Below are 19,700 nucleotides of genomic sequence, written 5' to 3'. Positions count from 1 at the left end.
CAGACTCAAAACACTTCTGTTTAGCTATGCATTTACTGAATGAGCACTGTGCCAATGCTCGTCCAACTATCTGTACTGTATTTTATTTTTTATTTTTCTAAACTGTTTTAATTATTCTTATTTCTTTTTATTATTTTAATTTCTTCTATTTAAAGCACTTTGAATTGCCATTGTGTATGAAATGTGCTATATAAATAAACTTGCCTTGCCTTTTCTGATGGACTGATATTAATAACATGATGACGGCTTTTTATTTCATTTCTCATCTCCATAAATATATCTAAAGCTAATGCAAGGGCTAGAAATCAATTAATTCTTTGCTGATACTTCCTCGTCATCATGGAGAGCGCAGTTCGCACCGCGTCACATAGGCGCGCCTGGAAAAACGAGCAAAACCTTGGGAGAACCCAGGCTCAGTCGGGGGCCAGTTCTCCTCTGGCGTTTATGAACTAGAGGCCGGATTGTAGTTTGAACTGTAAGATTAAAAATATTATATGAATGCCTGGCCGAAAAGATGCGTCTTTAATCTAGTTTTAAACTGGGAGAGCGAGTCTGAGCAACGAACAGTATCAGGAAGGCTATTCCAGAGTTTTGGAGCTAAATGTGAAAATGCTCTCCCTCCTTTGGTGGATCTGGATATCCTAGGTATGACCAAAAGCCTTGAATTAGTGATCTTAAAGAGCGCGATGGATTATAGGGCGATAGAAGATCGGTTAAATAGACTGGAGCTAAGCCGTTTAGGGCTTTATAAGTCAGTAGCAATACCTTGTAATTAATACGGAGCTTTATAGGTAACCAATGTAGTGATGATAAAATTGGTGTTATATGGTCAAATTTTCTTGATCTAGTAAGAACTCTAGCGGCGGCATTTTGGACTAACTGTAGCTTGTTTATAGAGGATGCAGGACAACCAGCTAATAAAGCATTACAGTAATCTAGTCTCGAGGTCATGAACGCATGAACTAACTTTTCTGCATCAGAAACAGATAGCATGTTACGTAGCTTAGCAATGTTTCTAAGGTGGAAAAAGGCTGTTTTTGTAACATATGAAATATGATTTTCAAAAGACAGGTTACAGTCGAGTATAACACCCAGGTCTTTTACTGTAGAGAATGAAGTAACAGGACATCCTACTATGTTAAAGTTGTATTGTAAGAGGTTTTGTGGGCGGTTTTTTGAACCGATAAGTATTACCTCTGTCTTGTCTGGATTTAATAAAAGAAAATTGCGCGTCATCCTTTTATATCTTTAACACACTCTGTCAATTTGGATAATTTAGCGTTTTCATCCGGCCGTGATGAAATATATATTTGAGTGTCATTAGCATAACAATGGAAACTAATTCCATGTTTCCTTATAATATTTCCAAGTGGCAGCATATATATTGAGAATAATAGAGGCCTAACACAGATCCTTGCGGCACTCCATAGTTTACTGGAGTTATGATCGATTTTTCTCCATTTAAATAGACGAAATGGTATCGGTCAGATAGGTATGATCTGAACCAGCTTAATGCTTGTCCTTGAACACCAGTATAATTTTGTAGTCGATCTAAGAGTATTGTGTGATCCATAGTATCGAACGCAGCACTAAGATCAAGTAAAACTAGTATTGAGATACAGCCTTGGTCAGAAGCTAAAAGTAAATCATTAGTGATTTTAACGAGTGCAGTTTCAGTGCTATGATGCGGCCTGAACCCAGACTGAAACTTTTCATAGATGTCATTTTCTTGCAAGAAAGAGCCCAGTTGAGCGGACACAACTTTTTCTAGTATTTTAGACATAAATGGAAGATTTGAAATGGGTCTATAATTTGGCTATAGGGTGATGTGTGTCTAACTTACACAGAAGAGACTTTGTTGCTCAGCACATGAAAATAAACTACTTACTGTGATCTCAGACTGAGGTGATGTGGTTTCTCCACTGCATGGATCTTCATGTGTCGCTTCAGGTGAGTTTGAAAAGAGAAACTCTTTCCACACTGATCACACGTATGCGGCTTCTCTCCAGTGTGGATCATCTCATGTGTTTTCAGACTTCTTGACTGACTGAATCTCTTGTCACAGTGTGAACACTTGTAAGGTTTTTCTCCAGTGTGAATTCTCTGGTGCAGTTTTAAATGTTGAGCTGTAGTAAAAGTCTTCTCACACTCAAAGCACATGTACTCTCTCACACCAGTGTGAATTTTCTCATGTCTATGTAAATGTTGCCGTAGTGAAAAACTCTTTCCACACACAGAACATGAATGCGGCTTCTCCTTTGTATGAACTGTCACGTGTTTCTTCAGCTCTGATGCACAGACAAATGTTTTGCCACACTGATCACATGAGAACGGTTTCTCTCCGGTGTGGATCCTCATGTGTAATTTATGGTATGAAGATCGTCTGAAATCTTTCCCACACTGATCACACTTAAACGGTTTCTCTCCAGTGTGGATCATCATGTGTAGCTTCAGTGGACTTTTAAAAGCAAAACTCTGTCCACACTGATCACACGTATGCGGTTTTTCTCCAGTGTGGTTCATCTCATGTGTTTTCCGAAGTGATGAACGACTGAATCTCTTGTCACAGTGTGAACACTTGTAAGGTTTCTCTCCAGTGTGAATTCTCTGGTGCAGTTTTAAACTGTTCGCTTCAGTAAAAGTCTTCCCACACTCAAAGCACATGTACTCTCTCACACCAGTGTGAATTTTCTCATGTGCATGTAAAGTTTGACGCCATGAAAAACTCTTTCCACACACAGAACATGAATGCGGCTTCTCCTTCGTATGAACTGTCAGGTGTGACTTCAGCTCTGATGCCCTAAGAAATGTTTTGCCGCATTGATCACATGAGAACGGCTTCTCTCCGGTGTGGATCCTCATGTGTCCTTTAAGGTGTGAGGATTGAATGAAATCTTTCCCACATTTATCACAATTAAACGGCTTCTCTCCAGTGTGGATTCTCATGTGAACATCAAGATGATATGTGTCTGAGAAACTCTTTCCACACTGATCACACGAGAACGGCTTCTCTCCAGTGTGAATTCTCAAGTGGCGCTCAAGACCATCTTTGCGTGCGAAACTCTTTCCACACTGAGTGCAGGTGAAAGATTTCTTGGCTCTTCTTTTCTTTAAAAATGTCTTTTTAGTCTTTGAGCGACTCAGAGGTTTTCCTCCAGGTTTGACATGATGTTCCTCCTCCACATCCCTCAGTTCTTCACTCTCCTCACTCTCTTCCATCAGGTCTGACATGAAAGAAAAATGTATTAAATAAAATTCACTACATCAAAATAATTCATTGAAAGAAATATAATTTGAAAGGGCATGAAAGTGAGCCCTAAAGTAATAGTAGAAAGTAGACAACTGTTTTAAATATTATGATAATTTGATTATTTATCAGTTAAAGTAGTATGTTGATAATCAATATAAAAAATTCTCAAACCTCCCTTTACTGACCATTTGTTGAAGAAAAACCCAGAACATTCTGTACCATTTCATAGTTAAACTGTTTATCTAAAAGTGATGAAGTGCTTGAATGTTTCTAACATGAATGAATGTAGGGGTGGGCAATATATATTTTTAAACACGATATGGATTTTGACATATATATCGATATATTGTTTGCATTAAATTCTGATTTCGCCAATTTGTTTGTTTGCCTTCTCTGTGCTGTGCCCGCCTCCGCCTCCTTCGCGTGTTGTCTCATTCAACCAAGTCCCCCGAGGCCGGTCAGGCACATCAATCTTCCCCAAATTTATTTGCCAAAATTAGTAATTATATGCAGGTTTATTAAAAATAGTGCATATGTATTATTTATTCCTTTATTTTACAGTTAAATTATTATTTTTGGATACAGGGATTTAGTTTTTTTTAATGTCGCAGAAGCACTTTGTTCCATGAACTGCCTACCTATTTGCACTTCAATAAAAAAAGACTGTGGTATTTGGCATATTTGTTTTTGCAGTAGTTATTGGGGGGTTATTTTTCCTGTAAAGATATCGAGATATATATCGTATATCGAGATATATTTTTTGCTCCATATCGCCCAGCCCTAAATGAATGAATGAAGAATAAACACTAACCTCTTTGTTCTTCAGGATCTTCAGTGTGTTTCATTCTACAGGGTTCTGGATCACTCATGTTCTCACTGTCCTCTTTAATAAACTCAGTCTTTGCAGATTTCAGCTCTTCCTGATGCTCTGATGCTCGTCTTCACTTGTAGCTGATGGGAATTTACAGCATTTATTGGAGAATTGCTGTGGGAGGAGCATCACTGATGATGTAATAGTAGTGGGAGGAGCTTCACTGATGATGAATTGTAGTGGGAGGAGTTGATCTGCCAAAATCAAAAATATATAAGTTACAGAGTTTGTTTTATGTTCATGGACTACAGAATATAATAATGTCAATTTTCCCAAATATAAATAATGGTAAGAAAAACAGTTGAAAGCATAAACTGTGGTGGCAAACAATTTTATATTACCGAATAAGAGACAATCATGTATCAAATGACCGCGAGAGGAGTGCATCCTTCCTTCATTATTGTCCTGACTCACCCCAAGGTTATTTCTCTTGGCTAAATGAAGATATGTCTCAGTTATAACAAACACATTGTTACATTATTTATCAAACATGCATAAGGGTTAATAACTGTTCACTGTTATATTCATGTAGCAGAGAATCATGGGACTTCACATGCAATCCCTGTGCATTTTATTACCATCATGTTTTCTAAGTTTCTAGGAATATAAGAAAATGTAAACACATAGAACATATACAATTTCTACCACAACAGAAATAAACATAGGCAACATATAGTAACCATCAAATACCCTCAGTCTGTTGACACCAATGAAATGAGCTTTAAGTGTCAATTTACAGGAGATCTGAAGACATCAGCATAATAAATGAGGTGAAAACAGGAACTATTGTCATGAAATAAAGAGTGTTTTCAGCAGATCTGTTAATATTGATGAGACTCAGACTATCAACACTCATTCAACAAGCCATTCAGGATCATCAGCAGATCATCTCTCTTTATTCTGAGTGTTTGCTGTTAGAAACATTATTTGAGTCAGGATACATGATAAAAGCCTGTTAAACTGCTCCATTGAAAGACAATACTGTAATTTCTCAAACTATGACATGGATAAAACATCAATAACACATACAATGACACTCATCTTCCTCAACCACTACAGATTACAGCAGCATAATGTCCAAATTAATCTAAATATATAGTTTGATCTTATAATAATTACATTAATCACTACACGGTAAATTTGAAATCCGGAAATCAACACCAATGTACTTACCGTAAAACTTCAAATAATAGACCGGGCTTTTATTTTCCCAAATCGCCGAACTGCACCGGCTTGTATTTGAGACCGGCGTCTATATGAGACAGGCCTTTAATTTAGTGTTGAGACTTCCCCCTGTGCTGCAATATACATTTAGTTTTACATTCATTACAGAAATCAGCTGGTTGAATGAAAATTGCTGATGTTATCAGATTTTCAGTTGATATTCTCAATTCATTCACTTAACAGACGCTCTGAGGTAAAGCGTTCAGACTGCAGACTAAGAAACGATAGTATTTAATTGTACAGTACAATCATAACATAGTACAGACATGATCTTAATTCCATAATATCCTTAAACATAACAATATTGCTGGCCATTAACTGACAAAATGCGCGTCCGGTGTGCAATACCTCGAGTTGTCATAGACGCGGCGCGGCGCTAACTCTCTCCTGCCTTGCTTGTGCTAAACAGCTCCGCCCAGATGCGCAATCTGCTCCATAGAACCGGCTTAAACAGACGATCTGACGGGTTTTAGAAGATTAAATACAACCCGAAACTAAAAAACAGACCAGGCCTCTATTTGAGACCGGCCTTTATTTATCCAAACCTGTAGCCACACCAGGCGTGTAAAAGAGACAGGCGTCTATTTGGGACTCAGCTATTATTTGAAGTTTTACAGTAATTTCAACACTTTAAAAGTGTAAATATGGGAACAACCCTCAAAGTGTTAGTTCGACACTTTCAAGAGTGTTGCCTCTCGCAACACCGACACAGAGTTACAACATGAACACTAAGAGAGTGAAATATGAACACCTATTCTGCATTACCTACTTTAAAGAACTGTAAAATACACTGACAAATCATGTAATCTGAAAAAAAAAAAAAAAATTCACTTTGAAATAAACACATCATTTTATATTACTCTTTAAAAACTTTATTTCAAAACAATTCAGAAATTTAAATTGTAGGCTAACCTTAGTCTGGGATCATAAAAGTGGTTTTCTCAATTAAAATAATAACATTTTATATGCGCAGAAACTGAAAATGATCAGATAAAGATCACCACAAAGCACTATAGTTCCAAGAGTAAAACACTATTCATATTTATTAGTATTGATTTAATGTCTCACGTGGCTCATCATAGGCTCAATGTAAAACATTTAGCAGTATCTTTTCCTCTAATAAAGCATTTCTATGCATTTAAAATTAGTTCAATATTATATATCTATTAAAATTGCAGCTTAATAACATTTAGATTTTTAAACCATTTTAAATCAAACACTGGTGAAACAACCACTTATGTCTGTAATGGTGACTTGATAGACTGTAACAGCTAGTTGAGTATGTGACCACTGGTGCATCGGTAAGAGTGCAATCGAATACTCTAATGCTCTTCAATTGATTTATTGACAGCCAGCAGATGACTGTCTTCGTGAGTAGGCTATATAGTATGATGCAATAAGTAAAGCTAATAAATGGTAGCCTAATTACTACAACTTTCCCTTCAAGTAACTTTAGCTGCTATATCAAATAACCAAATAATATACCAGATAGCACACATTAGCTAATAACTATACAATGTCAGGTGAGTCCACACATAAACACACTAGTAGTGTAACACTATACTAGGTATTACTTAGGTAAAGTTGGTTTTATATTCGCATATTCGCACATTCGCGGACTTCCGCGTTCAATAACTCGTGAACTAAACGTCGTTGCTACACAAAACACCTATCACATATAACTACAGATTAAACATCAGAAGCTACAACATAATTTTCCTCAAAACGATCTTTCCTTCTCACTGGACAAAATACATTGATCTCTATGCGCAGGCTGCTAAGAAGGGACCATCTGCAAAGTGCAAACCCGAAGGAAAGCTCATTTTAAGAAGAAGATTTAAATATTAAAACAATGTTATTTGTGAAGTAACACTATTCAGCTCACAAGATATTGAACGCAGAACACCGCAAATATATGAAGCAAATATAAAAAGCAATACCCAAGTTGCAGACTTGATCATGTAAGATCAAGTGTGAACATAGTCAAGTTTAAAAAAAAAAATATATAGTTTCAGGTTTGATATTTACTGTGTATTCACCTAGACTGCTTTAGTGTACTTTTGTGTAGGCTATTGTACATACAGTACGCAAAAATGTTTTATGTAAAAGTTACAATTATTCACCAAAGAGATTTTTTCATGTTCCAAAGGTTGTAGTATGTTCCTACTGACCAGACTGACTTAATACAGGTGGAATTTTCACAGTATCTCCCTTACTGTACGTTCAGTATACAAATATTAATTTTAAAAAAATTACAGTAATTCCCCAAAAGTATTTTTCCTGTTCCAAAGCCTGTAGTGCTTTCTTATTGACTTACACTATCCCACACTGACTTACTACAGATGAAATTTTGACAATACCTCCCTTACTGTACGTACTGAAAGGTTGGGGTCAGAATCCCCTGTTTCTTCAATTAAATTATATATATCCTTTTGAATGATTACTTTATTCTTATTAAAAATTCAACAATCAAGTAGTATCCTAATCATTTCTGTATTTATTTTCTTTTAGGTGCATTCCAGTGTGTGCCCTTGGGTTGTGTTCACATGCAAGGGGCCTTTTGATGATAATTGTCTTGGGACTCCTGGAAACTCCATCTGCATACATTCAGTGTATTACAGCCCATTGGTCAAACACAAATTCTTGAACTGTCATTATTTCTGGAAGACCCCTTAGGACTTTCACATATAAAACTCTTCGTCTCTTTGTCCTCTTTTTCTGGACCTTTCCATCATGGCTGTATCTTCTGTATCTAGTCTGCAACACATAGACGATAATGATGGCATTTTTCTCCTTTCTTTTGCAAAGCTCTTTCTAATACATTTTCAATTCCTCTCTACTCTGCCACCATCATCTGCTAAATGCTTACAACCTTCAGTGTGGTATGCTTTTCTTTAAAAAACATTTTCATAATAAAAATATTTATGAAACAAGTTACAGTGTTTTCCTTAATAAATCAGCTTCATAATAAAATCTTTATAAAACAAGTTCAGGTGTTTTTCTTAATAAACTATTTTCTCAATATATGGTTACAATGATTATTAATACAAGTGTTTTACACACTGTAAAAGAAAAGTTGACTAAACTTAAAATTGTAAGGCAACTTGATGCACAGATTTTTTGAGTTGACTCAACTAATAGAGTTTACTCAACTGGAGATGTTATAATCGAGTCAACTCAACTATAGAGATGTTTTAGTTGAGTCAACTCAAAAAATCTGCAGTAAGTTGCCTTATAATTTTAAGTTAAGTCAACTTTTCTTTTTTTACAGTGCAGTAAACACTTTCTTAATAAATTGTTTAACAACTACTTATGGTAACTTTCATTATAAAACCACTTTTTTATTAGTTACAATTGTGGTTTACTATAACCCATAAATACTTCATATACAACAAGCCATGATTACAATAGAATAATTGCATATTTCACAACAATATCCACATATCTTCATCTATATATCTGTCTTAGTTGACTTGTATAAGTTTGAGGGTCAATTTATACATAATTTCACCTTATTTTCATCAAGTGAACATCTCATGTGTATTTCTTTAGGGAGTGGAGTAAAGAGGCATATTATCGTTCCTGCTTTCCTGGAGTGAAATGTTTTATCAGCCTGTTTAGGTGGACTGCTCTTCTGATAATGAGCTCAGGCCTTCTTCAGCCTCAAAGAGAACTGTTGTTTGTTAGGCAGTGTTGTGTGTGTGTGTGTGTGTGTGTGTGTGTGTGTGTGTGTGTGTGTGTGTGTGTGTGTGTGTGTGTGTGTGTGTGTGTGTGTGTGCATTTTTTATTCTTTGCAGGTTCAGAACTTTGTGATATACAACATTCTTGGACCCTGGAAGAAGGTCACCACGGACTTAAATCTCGGAAATGGACGACAAATATTCTGATTAATGGCGATATACCAACTTATCTATCAAAAATGTATTATTGTTTAGACTTTATGTTCTCTTAACCAATCAGAAGTAAACGATTATGTAATGCATGACCTTGAAAAAGGTATAATTGTGTGAGATTTGTTTGTAAGGTAGAGTTGGCTTGCGGCCTTCTCGTGACTTTGACGCTGGCTCTACCAATTTAACTGCAAACTATTCTTCAGTAAAATTTTACTTATTTGATTGAATTTCACGACTCCTGGTCTTCTTTCATCATATCTGTTCCTGGGTCTTACAACTGTACCCCCCCCCCCCCCACACACACACACACCAAACAGTACAATAATCAAATCATTTTTTCCTGTTCCAAAGGCTGTAGTGCTTTCCTAGTGACCACACTGACTTACTCCAGGTGGAATTTGGACAATAACTCCCTTGCTGTACAATTATCAAATATATCTATGTAATAAACATTACATGTGTTTATTACATATGTTTATGTAATAAACTGTAATTCACCTATAGTGTGTTTTTATATTTATATTCAATGGTTGTAGTACTTTCCTAGTGATCAGACTGACTTACTACAGGTGGAATGTTGACAATAACTCCCTTACTGTACGTACAATAAACGAATACGTTTCCAAAAAAATTACTGTAATTCCCCTAAACTATTTTTTCCTGTTTCAAAGGCTGTAGTGCTTTCCTTGTGACCTGACTGACTTACTCCAGGTGAAATTTGGACAATAACTCCCTTACTGTACGTACAATAAACGAATACGTTTCCAAAAAAATTACTGTAATTCCCCTAAACTATTTTTTCCTGTTTCAAAGGCTGTAGTGCTTTCCTAGTGACCACACTGACTTACTCTAGGTGGAATTTGGACAATAACTCCCTTACTGTACGTACAAAAAACTAATACGTTTCCAAAAAAAATGCTGTAATTCCCCTAAACTATTTTTTCCTGTTTCAAAGGCTGTAGTGCTTTCCTAGTGACCTGACTGACTTACTCCAGGTGAAATTTGGACAATAACTCCCTTACTGTACGTACAAAAAACTAATACGTTTCCAAAAAAATTACTGTAATTCCCCTAAACTATTTTTTCCTGTTTCAAAGGCTGTAGTGCTTTCCTAGTGATCAGACTGACTTACTCCAGGTGGAATTTGGACAATAACTCCCTTACTGTACGTACAAAAAACTAATACGTTTCCAAAAAAATTACTGTAATTCCCCTAAACTATTTTTTCCTGTTTCAAAGGCTGTAGTGCTTTCCTAGTGATCAGACTGACTTACTCCAGGTGGAATTTGGACAATAACTCCCTTACTGTACGTACAAAAAACTAATACGTTTCCAAAAAAATTACTGTAATTACCCTAAACTATTTTTTCCTGTTTCAAAGGCTGTAGTGCTTTCCTAGTGACCACACTGACTTACTCCAGGTGAAATTTGGACAATAACTCCCTTACTGTACGTACAAAAAACTAATACGTTTCCAAAAAAATTACTGTAATTCCCCTAAACTATTTTTTCCTGTTTCAAAGGCTGTAGTGCTTTCCTAGTGATCAGACTGACTTACTCCAGGTGGAATTTGGACAATAACTCCCTTACTGTACGTACAAAAAACTAATACGTTTCCAAAAAAATTACTGTAATTCCCCTAAACTATTTTTTCCTGTTTCAAAGGCTGTAGTGCTTTCCTAGTGATCAGACTGACTTACTCCAGGTGGAATTTGGACAATAACTCTCTTACTGTACGTACAAAAAACTAATACGTTTCCAAAAAAATTACTGTAATTACCCTAAACTATTTTTTTCCTGTTTCAAAGGCTGTAGTGCTTTCCTAGTGACCACACTGACTTACTCCAGGTAGAATTTGGACAATAACTCCCTTACTGTACGTACAAAAAACTAATACGTTTCCAAAAAAATTACTGTAATTCCCCTAAACTATTTTTTCCGGTTTCAAAGGCTGTAGTGCTTTCCTAGTGACCCGACTGACTTACTCCAGGTGAAATTTGGACAATAACTCCCTTACTGTACGTACAATAAACAAATAAGTTTAAGAAAAAATTACAGTAATTCCCCTAAAGTATTTTTTCCTGTTCCAAAGGCTGTAGTGCTTTCCTAGTGATCAGACTGACTTACTACAGGTGGAATTGTGACAATACCTCCTTTACTGTACGTACAATAAACAAATACATATAAGAAAAAATTACAGTAATTCCCCTAAAGTATTTTTTCCTGTTCCAAAGGCTGTAGTGCTTTCCTAGTGATCAGACTGACTTACTACAGGTGGAATTTTGACAATACCTCCTTTACTGTACGTACAATAAACAAATACATATAAGAAAAAATTACAGTAATTCCCCTAAAGTATTTTTTCCTGTTCCAAAGGTTTTAGTGTTTTCCTACAGACCAGGCTGACTTACTACAGGTGAAATTTTGACAAAAAGTCCCTTACTGTACATACAGTTGACAAATATGTTTTTTTTAATTACTGTAATTCACCCTAAGTATTTTTTGTGTTCCAAAGGGGGTAGTGCTTTCCTAGTGACCACACCGACTTACTACAGGTGAAATTTTGACAATACCTCCTTTACTGTACAATTATCAAATATTTTTATGTAATAAACATTATTACATGCGTTTATTACATATGCTTATGTAATAAACTGTAATTCACCTATAGTGTTTTATATATATATATATATTCCAAAGATTGTAGTGCTTTCCTAGTGACCACACTGACTTACTCCAGGTGAAATTTTGACAATACCTAATAATACTGTTTTACATAATAATATATATAATAACTGTAATTCACTAAAGGGTTTTTTGTTTGTTTAAGGTTGTAGTACATTAATAGGGGCTACATTAATATTAACAGTAGTGACTGAACCTGTATGCATTGGTGCAGCAAATCTGACAGATAACGAACAGCAAGATCATGGAGGCATTCAAGATACTGTACAGTGCACTGTTTTATTTCTATTATCTTTCTAATTGTTCCACTGAGATTATACATAAAAGTTGTAATTAATTCCTTGTGGTTAGAGTAAAATTTCAATATCACCTCTTTAAAATTTTGCTGTTGTTGATCCTCTCTTGGTTTAAGTTGTTCTTATATTATCATAAACCCTTTAACTGATTGTTTTGTCAAGTACTTTTTACTTTACTATATTTTCTTTTAGTGAAGTGACGTAAAAGTTTAAGTAAAACAAATGTGTGTGTTTGAATACAATTTTTTCAAATGTTTCCAGTCAGGACTACTTTGGGTAAACACTAATATTTAAGCAATTGAACATTTTATTTAATATTTATTCATTGCATTATGTAATTGGTTAAAACACATAACTATAACTGTTAGTGGTTTGTTACATAATTAATCCTTGTCATGTTTACCAACGTGAACAGTGCCAAAGATGGTACCCAATGTATGCTGCATTGGACTATCACCAGACAAGCTACCTGAAAAAAGTTGCCCAAAGGTTGTGCTTACTGTGTACCTTAAACAGTGGAACATCAAAAGAATATCTGCTGAAACTTCTGCTTTATTGTCCTTGTTTCAATATGGATTACCAATGTATATCTGTATTTTGGGACTTACAGTTAAAGACCCAAGGACCAGATATGATTTATTAAGACCAGGAGTTAGAAGTGCACTCAATTTAAGACAAGAGTCAGAATTATAATAAATTAAAGGAAATTTTACTGAAGAATGTTTGCAGTTTCATCAGGCAGAAGTCAAGAATCAGAACCAGTGATCAAAAGTAGGCCGCTTCCCCTTACATTTACAAAAATCACAGCAATTATACCCTTCACCAAGGTCTAAGCTTTGTCATTGCTTCAGGTTGAATGATTCTGATTGGCTAATAAATAATCACACATTTTCTACACATAGATAGACTGAAGCATATCTCCATCAATTATGCGGCTGACATTCGGACCCTGAATTTAGGCATGTTGTGACCTTCCACACTTGTATTGATTGTAATGAATAGTAATTGGACCAATGTTTGAGTCTCCAGTCTAGGACCAACTCTATAGCGCCACCACCAGTTAAAAAAATCAACATTAAAAGGATTATAGCTTTTGAACTCTTTGATCTAGATGTGAATGTAAATAGATGTAAAATGAAACTTAGTACACCTGATTCCACTCATTATGGTGATCACAATCAATATCTTACATTAAGACTCTGCCCATTACAGTAGTGGCCATTTTGAAAAGTACAGTGTTAATTTTTTTGTGCTACTCCTCATTCAAATTTTGTTCAATTTTTACAAAAAATTCACAAGAAGTGACAAGCCACACAGAAGTGACTGAACAGATTTTTTATTTTTGCTATCGTTCCTGATATACATTTCTCCAAATTTGACCTGTATTTGTTGCCTTATGGTAGTTAGCTTAGCATACTAATTGGTTAGCATGCTAACCTGATGCCATTCTTTCTAATGTGGCTCTTCAGCTATCAGGATAACCATAAACTACATTAGCATTAAGCTAACTTAACTTGCTAACTTAACTAATCTGGTTAACATGCCTTTGTGTGCTCATTCTTACACTTAAGCCTCTCCTTGGCAGCTTGGTAAGACAGCGTCATCTGAGTGGTGCAAGCTGCTAAACCACGTGCCACGAGCCCTGAACCATTCCGGTTGTGGGTTTGAATCCTGTGTGGCTCATTCCCAGACCGCAAAAGGTATTGTGGCCTTAAGTGGTGTAAAAGTTGCTTCTGTTCTAGACATGGTGTCTATATGTGAGCGAACTCAATAAATACAACATGCAGTGAATTTATATAAAAATTATTCATTTTGAATTGCTTCTCACTTGAACTACTGGACCTTCTTCATCTTGCCAAAAACGCAACTTCCCAGTGGCGCAATGATATGAGTGACAGGTATCTGACCCAGAGATAATGGGTTCGAGCCCAGCGTGGGATGATTTAAAAAAAAATTGCGTGTAATGTTGTGTCATGTCGATTCCTTTATTATTCAACGTTGTACTAATCTTTCTTCCTTTTGGATTAATATATATATATATATCTTCTTCATTATATGTTCATTCTCATCTGAACTTCTGTTCATTATGAGTTCATTTTCACCTATACTTCTAAACCAGCTCTTTTTTCTTCAATTTCTGCTGTTTTTACTATTACTGCTCTTACTTCTGCTTCAGGGGCTTGGCCCCGTATCGCTGCTTGCAGCTATATTTCCACTTGTTCCTTAACATGTAACCAAGAATACTAACACACACAGACACAGTTTCTTCAAGATTGGATTTGGTGAGGAGGAGAGTCTTCTCAAAACATTAATATAACATGTTATTTATCTTAAGGAGAGGATACTTTAAATCTAACTGTAAAGTAAAGACTTTAACTAAGAAATGGTCTCTCAACTATAGGTTTCAATGACTCCTGAGACCATTGCTATCAGGGTAGCCTAGAAAAGCAGATGGATGTAGTGACACCTGTTAAAGAAGTCCATATTTCATCTCTGGAAGCCAGGCTAAATGAGCAAGCACTGTTACTGCATTCCGGGCATGGGCCAGACCCTTACGTTACACCTCAGATATCAAATACAGACTTATATTTAAATGATACATGAAATAACATTTTCGATAATCACACTGATAATTTATATAACAAAGTAAAATCTCATAAGCCTAGAGAAGTCATTCAACTCATTTGATATGTAGAAGGAAAACTATTGATACCTTGATTATAATCACTCATTAGATATACATTGAAGCAGCAGTGTGTTCCAGAATCCACTTCTTCAGGACTTCATAACAAAAACGTAACTTGAATAATTACAATAAGGGCGTTGCTTATTTATAACATTGAAAATATTATTAACCTAAAATATGTGCTATTTTTAATCAATGAAAGAATTGTGTTGTACAAGGAACAGCAGTTCTAATACATACTTTTACCTAATACATTTATCAAAGTTAATTGAGTAGAGCGATCACTGGGAACATACTATAACCTTTGGAACATGAAAAAAGGAGAAATTACAGTAACTTTTTAATAATAATATGTTTGTACTATACTTACAGTAAGGTATTGGCAGTATTTAACATGTATGTAGTAAGTCAGTCTGATCACTATGAAAGCACTACAACCTTTGGAATATCTAAAAAACACTATAGGTGAATTACTGTAATTTATTTTTAATTAATATTTGTATACTGAACGTACAGTAAGGGAGGTATTGTCAAAATTTCACCTATAGTAAGTCAGTGTGGTCACTAGGAAAGCACTACAGCCTTTGGAATAGGAAAAAATACTTTACTTGAATTACCTTAATTTTTTCTTGAACTTATTTGTTTATTGTACGTACAGTAAAGGAGGTATTGTCAAAAGTCCACCTGTAGTAAGTCAGTGTGGTCACTAGGAAAGCACTACAGCCTTTGGAACAGGAAAAAATACTTTAGGGGAATTACTGTAATTTTTTCTTATATGTATTTGTTTATTGTACGTGCAGTAAAGGAGGTATTGTCAAAATTCCACCTGTAGTAAGTCAGTCTGATCACTAGGGAAGCACTACAGCCTTTGGAACAGGAAAAAAATCCTTTAGGGGAATTACTGTAATTTTTTCTTAAACTTATTTGTTTATTGTACGTACAGTAAAGGAGGTTTTGTCAAAATTCCACCTGGAGTAAGTCAGTCTGGTCACAAGGAAAGCACTACGGCCTTTGGAACATGAAAAAATACTTTAGGGGAATTACTGTAATTTTTTTGGAAACGTATTCGTTTATTGTACGTACAGTAAGGGAGTTATTGTCCAAATTTCACCTGGAGTAAGTCAGTGTGGTCAGTAGGAAAGCACTACAGCCTTTGAAACAGGAAAAAATAGTTTAGGGGAATTACAGTATTTTTTTCTTGGACTTATTTGTTTATTGTACGTACAGTAAGGGAGTTATTGTCCAAATTTCACCTGGAGTAAGTCAGTCAGGTCACTAGGAAAGCACTACAGCCTTTGAAACAGGAAAAAATAGTTTAGGGGAATTACAGTATTTTTTTCTTGGACTTATTTGTTTATTGTACGTACAGTAAGGGAGTTATTGTCCAAATTTCACCTGGAGTAAGTCAGTCAGGTCACTAGGAAAGCACTACAGCCTTTGTAACAGGAAAAAATAGTTTAGGGGAATTACAGTATTTTTTTCTTGGACTTATTTGTTTATTGTACGTACAGTAAGGGAGTTATTGTCCAAATTTCACCTGGAGTAAGTCAGTCAGGTCACTAGAAAAGCACTACAGCCTTTGAAACAGGAAAAAATATTTTAGGGGAATTACAGTATTTTTTTCTTGGACTTATTTGTTTATTGTACGTACAGTAAGGGAGTTATTGTCCAAATTTCACCTGGAGTAAGTCAGTGTGGTCACTAGGAAAGCACTACAGCCTTTGAAACAGGAAAAAATAGTTTAGGGGAATTACAGTAATTTTTTTGGAAACGTATCATTTTATTGTACGTACAGTAAGGGAGTTATTGTCCAAATTTCACCTGGAGTAAGTCAGTCAGGTCACTAGGAAAGCACTACAGCCTTTGAAACAGGAAAAAATAGTTTAGGGGAATTACAGTATTTTTTTTGGAAACGTATTAGTTCATTGAACGTACAGTAAGGGAGTTATTGTCCAAATTTCACCTGGAGTAAGTCAGTCAGGTCACTAGAAAAGCACTACAGCCTTTGAAACAGGAAAAAATAGTTTAGGGGAATTACAGTCATTTTTTTGGAAACGTATTTGTTTATTGTACGTACAGTAAGGGAGTTATTGTCCAAATTTCACCTGGAGTAAGTCAGTCAGGTCACTAGGAAAGCACTACAGCCTTTGGAACAGGAAAAATACTTTAGGGGAATTACTGTAATTTTTTCTTAAATGTATTTGTTTATTGTACGTACAGTAAAAGAGGTATTGTCAAAATTTCACCTGTAGTATGTCAGTCTGATCACTAGGAAAGCACTACAGCCTTTGGAACAGGAAAAAATACTTTAGGGGAATTACTGTAAGTTTTTCTTAAACTTATTTGTTTATTGTACGTACAGTAAAGGAGGTATTGTCAAAATTTCACCTGTAGTAAGTCAGTGTGGTCACTAGGAAAGCACTACAGCCTTTGGAACAGGAAAAAATACTTTAGGTGAATTACTGTAATTTTTTCTTAAACTTATTTGTTTATTGTACGTACAGTAAAGGAGGTATTGTCAAAATTTCACCTGTAGAAAGTCAGTCTGGTCATTAGGAAAGCACTACAGCCTTTGGAACAGGAAAAAATACTTTAGGGGAATTACTGTAATTTTTTCTTTAACGTATTTGTTTATTGTACGTGCAGTAAAGGAGGTATTGTCAAAATTCCACCTGTAGTAAGTCAGTCTGATCACTAGGAAAGCACTACAGCCTTTGGAACAGTAAAAAATACTTGAGGGGAATTACTGTAATTTTTTCTTAAATGTATTTGTTTATTGTACGTACAGTAAAAGAGGTATTGTCAAAATTCCACCTGTAGTAAGTCAGTCTGATCACTAGGAAAGCACTACAGCCTTTGGAACATGAAAAAATACTTTTGGGGAATTACTGTAAGTTTTTCTTAAACTTATTTGTTTATTGTACGTACAGTAAAGGAGATATTGTCAAAATTCCACCTGTAGTAAGTCAGAGTGGTCACTAGGAAAGCACTACAGCCTTTGGAACAGGAAAAAATACTTTAGGTGAATTACTGTAATTTTTTCTTAAACTTATTTGTTTATTGTACGTACAGTAAAGGAGGTATTGTCAAAATTTCACCTGTAGAAAGTCAGTCTGGTCATTAGGAAAGCACTACAGCCTTTGGAACATGAACAAATACTTTAGGTGAATTACAGTAATTTTTTCATAAACTTATTTGATAATTGTACGTACAGTAAGGGAGTTATAGTCAAAATTTCACCTGTAGTAAGTCAGTCTGGTCTGTAGGAAAGTACTACAACCTTTGGGATATATATAAAAAACACTATAGGTGATTTACAGTTTATTTCATAAACATGTAATAAACATATGTAATAATATGCTCATTACATAAACATATTTGATAATTGTACACTGTTGTCAAAATTTCACCTGTAGTAAGTCAGTCTGGTCACTAGGAAAGCACTACACCCTTTGGAACACGAAAAAATACTTAGGGTGAATTACAGTAATTAAAAAAAAACATATTTGTCAACTGTATGTACAGTAAGGGACTTTTTGTCAAAATTTCACCTGTAGTAAGTCAGTGTGGTAACTAGGAACATGCTACAACCTTCGGATAGTAAAAAATCCCTTTGGTGAATTAATGTAATTTTATTCAAAAAATATTTATGTACATTATGTAAAGTGAGGCAGGTTTCCTAAATACAATCATTATAATGCATTTTTTATTGTTGCTAAAGTACAATCAATAGCATTAGAACACATAATGTGAGAGAGATTTGCTGGTACATCTGTACTTTGCAAAAATGTAGTTGTCTGTTTGCACACAATGGAAAAAAATAGACCTTTTTAGACGGTCCCTAATCTTCTTTACCACACACATTGAATGTTCAGTGAACAGTCGCAACTTTGTATGCCATTAAAACAATATTTGCCCGTTTTGATTGATTGAGAGTGTTGTAGTTCACTATCTTTGTCCTAAAGATCATGTAGCTGCTTTTATTTAGCAAAAATGTGCTTTATTGCGCTTGTTATTGAGACGTGAAAGTGCGAATGTGCGAATATAAAACCAACTTTACCTAAGTCTAGGTATTAGCATAATGCTAGCGAACTTTATGCTAACATACTGCATTTCAGCTGAGTATCCCAGAATAGACAACACTCATAAACAAGTAATAAAAACTCGGTGAGTGTTTTAGCGCAATTTTCTCACCTCATGGGATCACAACACTAAGAGATAGTAAATCTTTTCCTGGATTTTTTTTGTGCGTTCCCGAGATTAGACCTTCCTTAACATAATGCCGAAAACCCGAAGTCTCTAGGTGGTCTGGTTGAGGAGTAGATAGAAGTGCAAGATTGGTGCGCACAGACGCACAGAACAGAAATCATGAGTTAACAATCGCAATTTGTCCGGTGGAAAATTGCGCTAAAAACCTAAGGCACCAAAATACACATATGTAAACATTAAGACCAGGGTAGGCTACTCACATGTCTCTGAACGCACATGCACAGATAACGACAACTATGCACTTCAGAAATATCTACGATGTGCTGCCCGTGGTCACTCACTCTCACTACTAACTCAAAACGAAACCTATCAGTCAGCGCAAACAGATGTCCTCTCGGTGACCCCAAAACGATAGCGCTGATTGGCTGATCCCCGAACATAAATAGCAAGTCCTTCTTTACAATGTCTATGGTGTTAACAATATTTGAAGTCAAATTTTGGTTCGTTCTAAAATGAGCAGACACTGAAACACTGCCTTTCAGCAGCAGAACTCTTGCCATACAAGAGAGATGACTATGGATGTCCT

At 35.4% G+C, this 19,700-nt stretch overlaps 1 protein-coding gene across 2 annotated transcripts in view; it reads right to left on the bottom strand.

Annotated features, from left to right (window-relative positions):
• Positions 1-19,485, bottom strand: part of LOC308687539 (uncharacterized protein) — a 35,882-nt gene extending 16,397 nt beyond the window's left edge. Inside the window, exons 1-4 of one of the 2 annotated variants that reach the window (XM_081360138.1) lie at positions 19,375-19,482; positions 4,463-4,555; positions 4,062-4,315; positions 1,889-3,224 (exon numbers count right to left, since the gene is read on the bottom strand). In XM_081360138.1, the coding sequence (XP_081216264.1) occupies positions 1,889-3,224; positions 4,062-4,119 (1,394 nt within the window). In that variant the 5' untranslated portion in view covers positions 4,120-4,315; positions 4,463-4,555; positions 19,375-19,482. Of the gene's footprint in view, positions 1-1,888; positions 3,225-4,061; positions 4,316-4,462; positions 4,556-19,374 lie in introns of both variants that reach the window. The other variant, XM_081360137.1, reaches the window with a different exon arrangement.
• Positions 19,486-19,700: the final 215 nt, after the last annotated feature.

This window comes from Scardinius erythrophthalmus (genome assembly GCF_964197995.2).
Source record: "Scardinius erythrophthalmus genome assembly, chromosome: 1".
NCBI lineage: Eukaryota > Metazoa > Chordata > Actinopteri > Cypriniformes > Leuciscidae > Scardinius > Scardinius erythrophthalmus.
The sequence above is the reverse complement of the archived record's forward strand: the minus strand, read 5'-3'. Positions and strand labels throughout refer to the sequence as shown.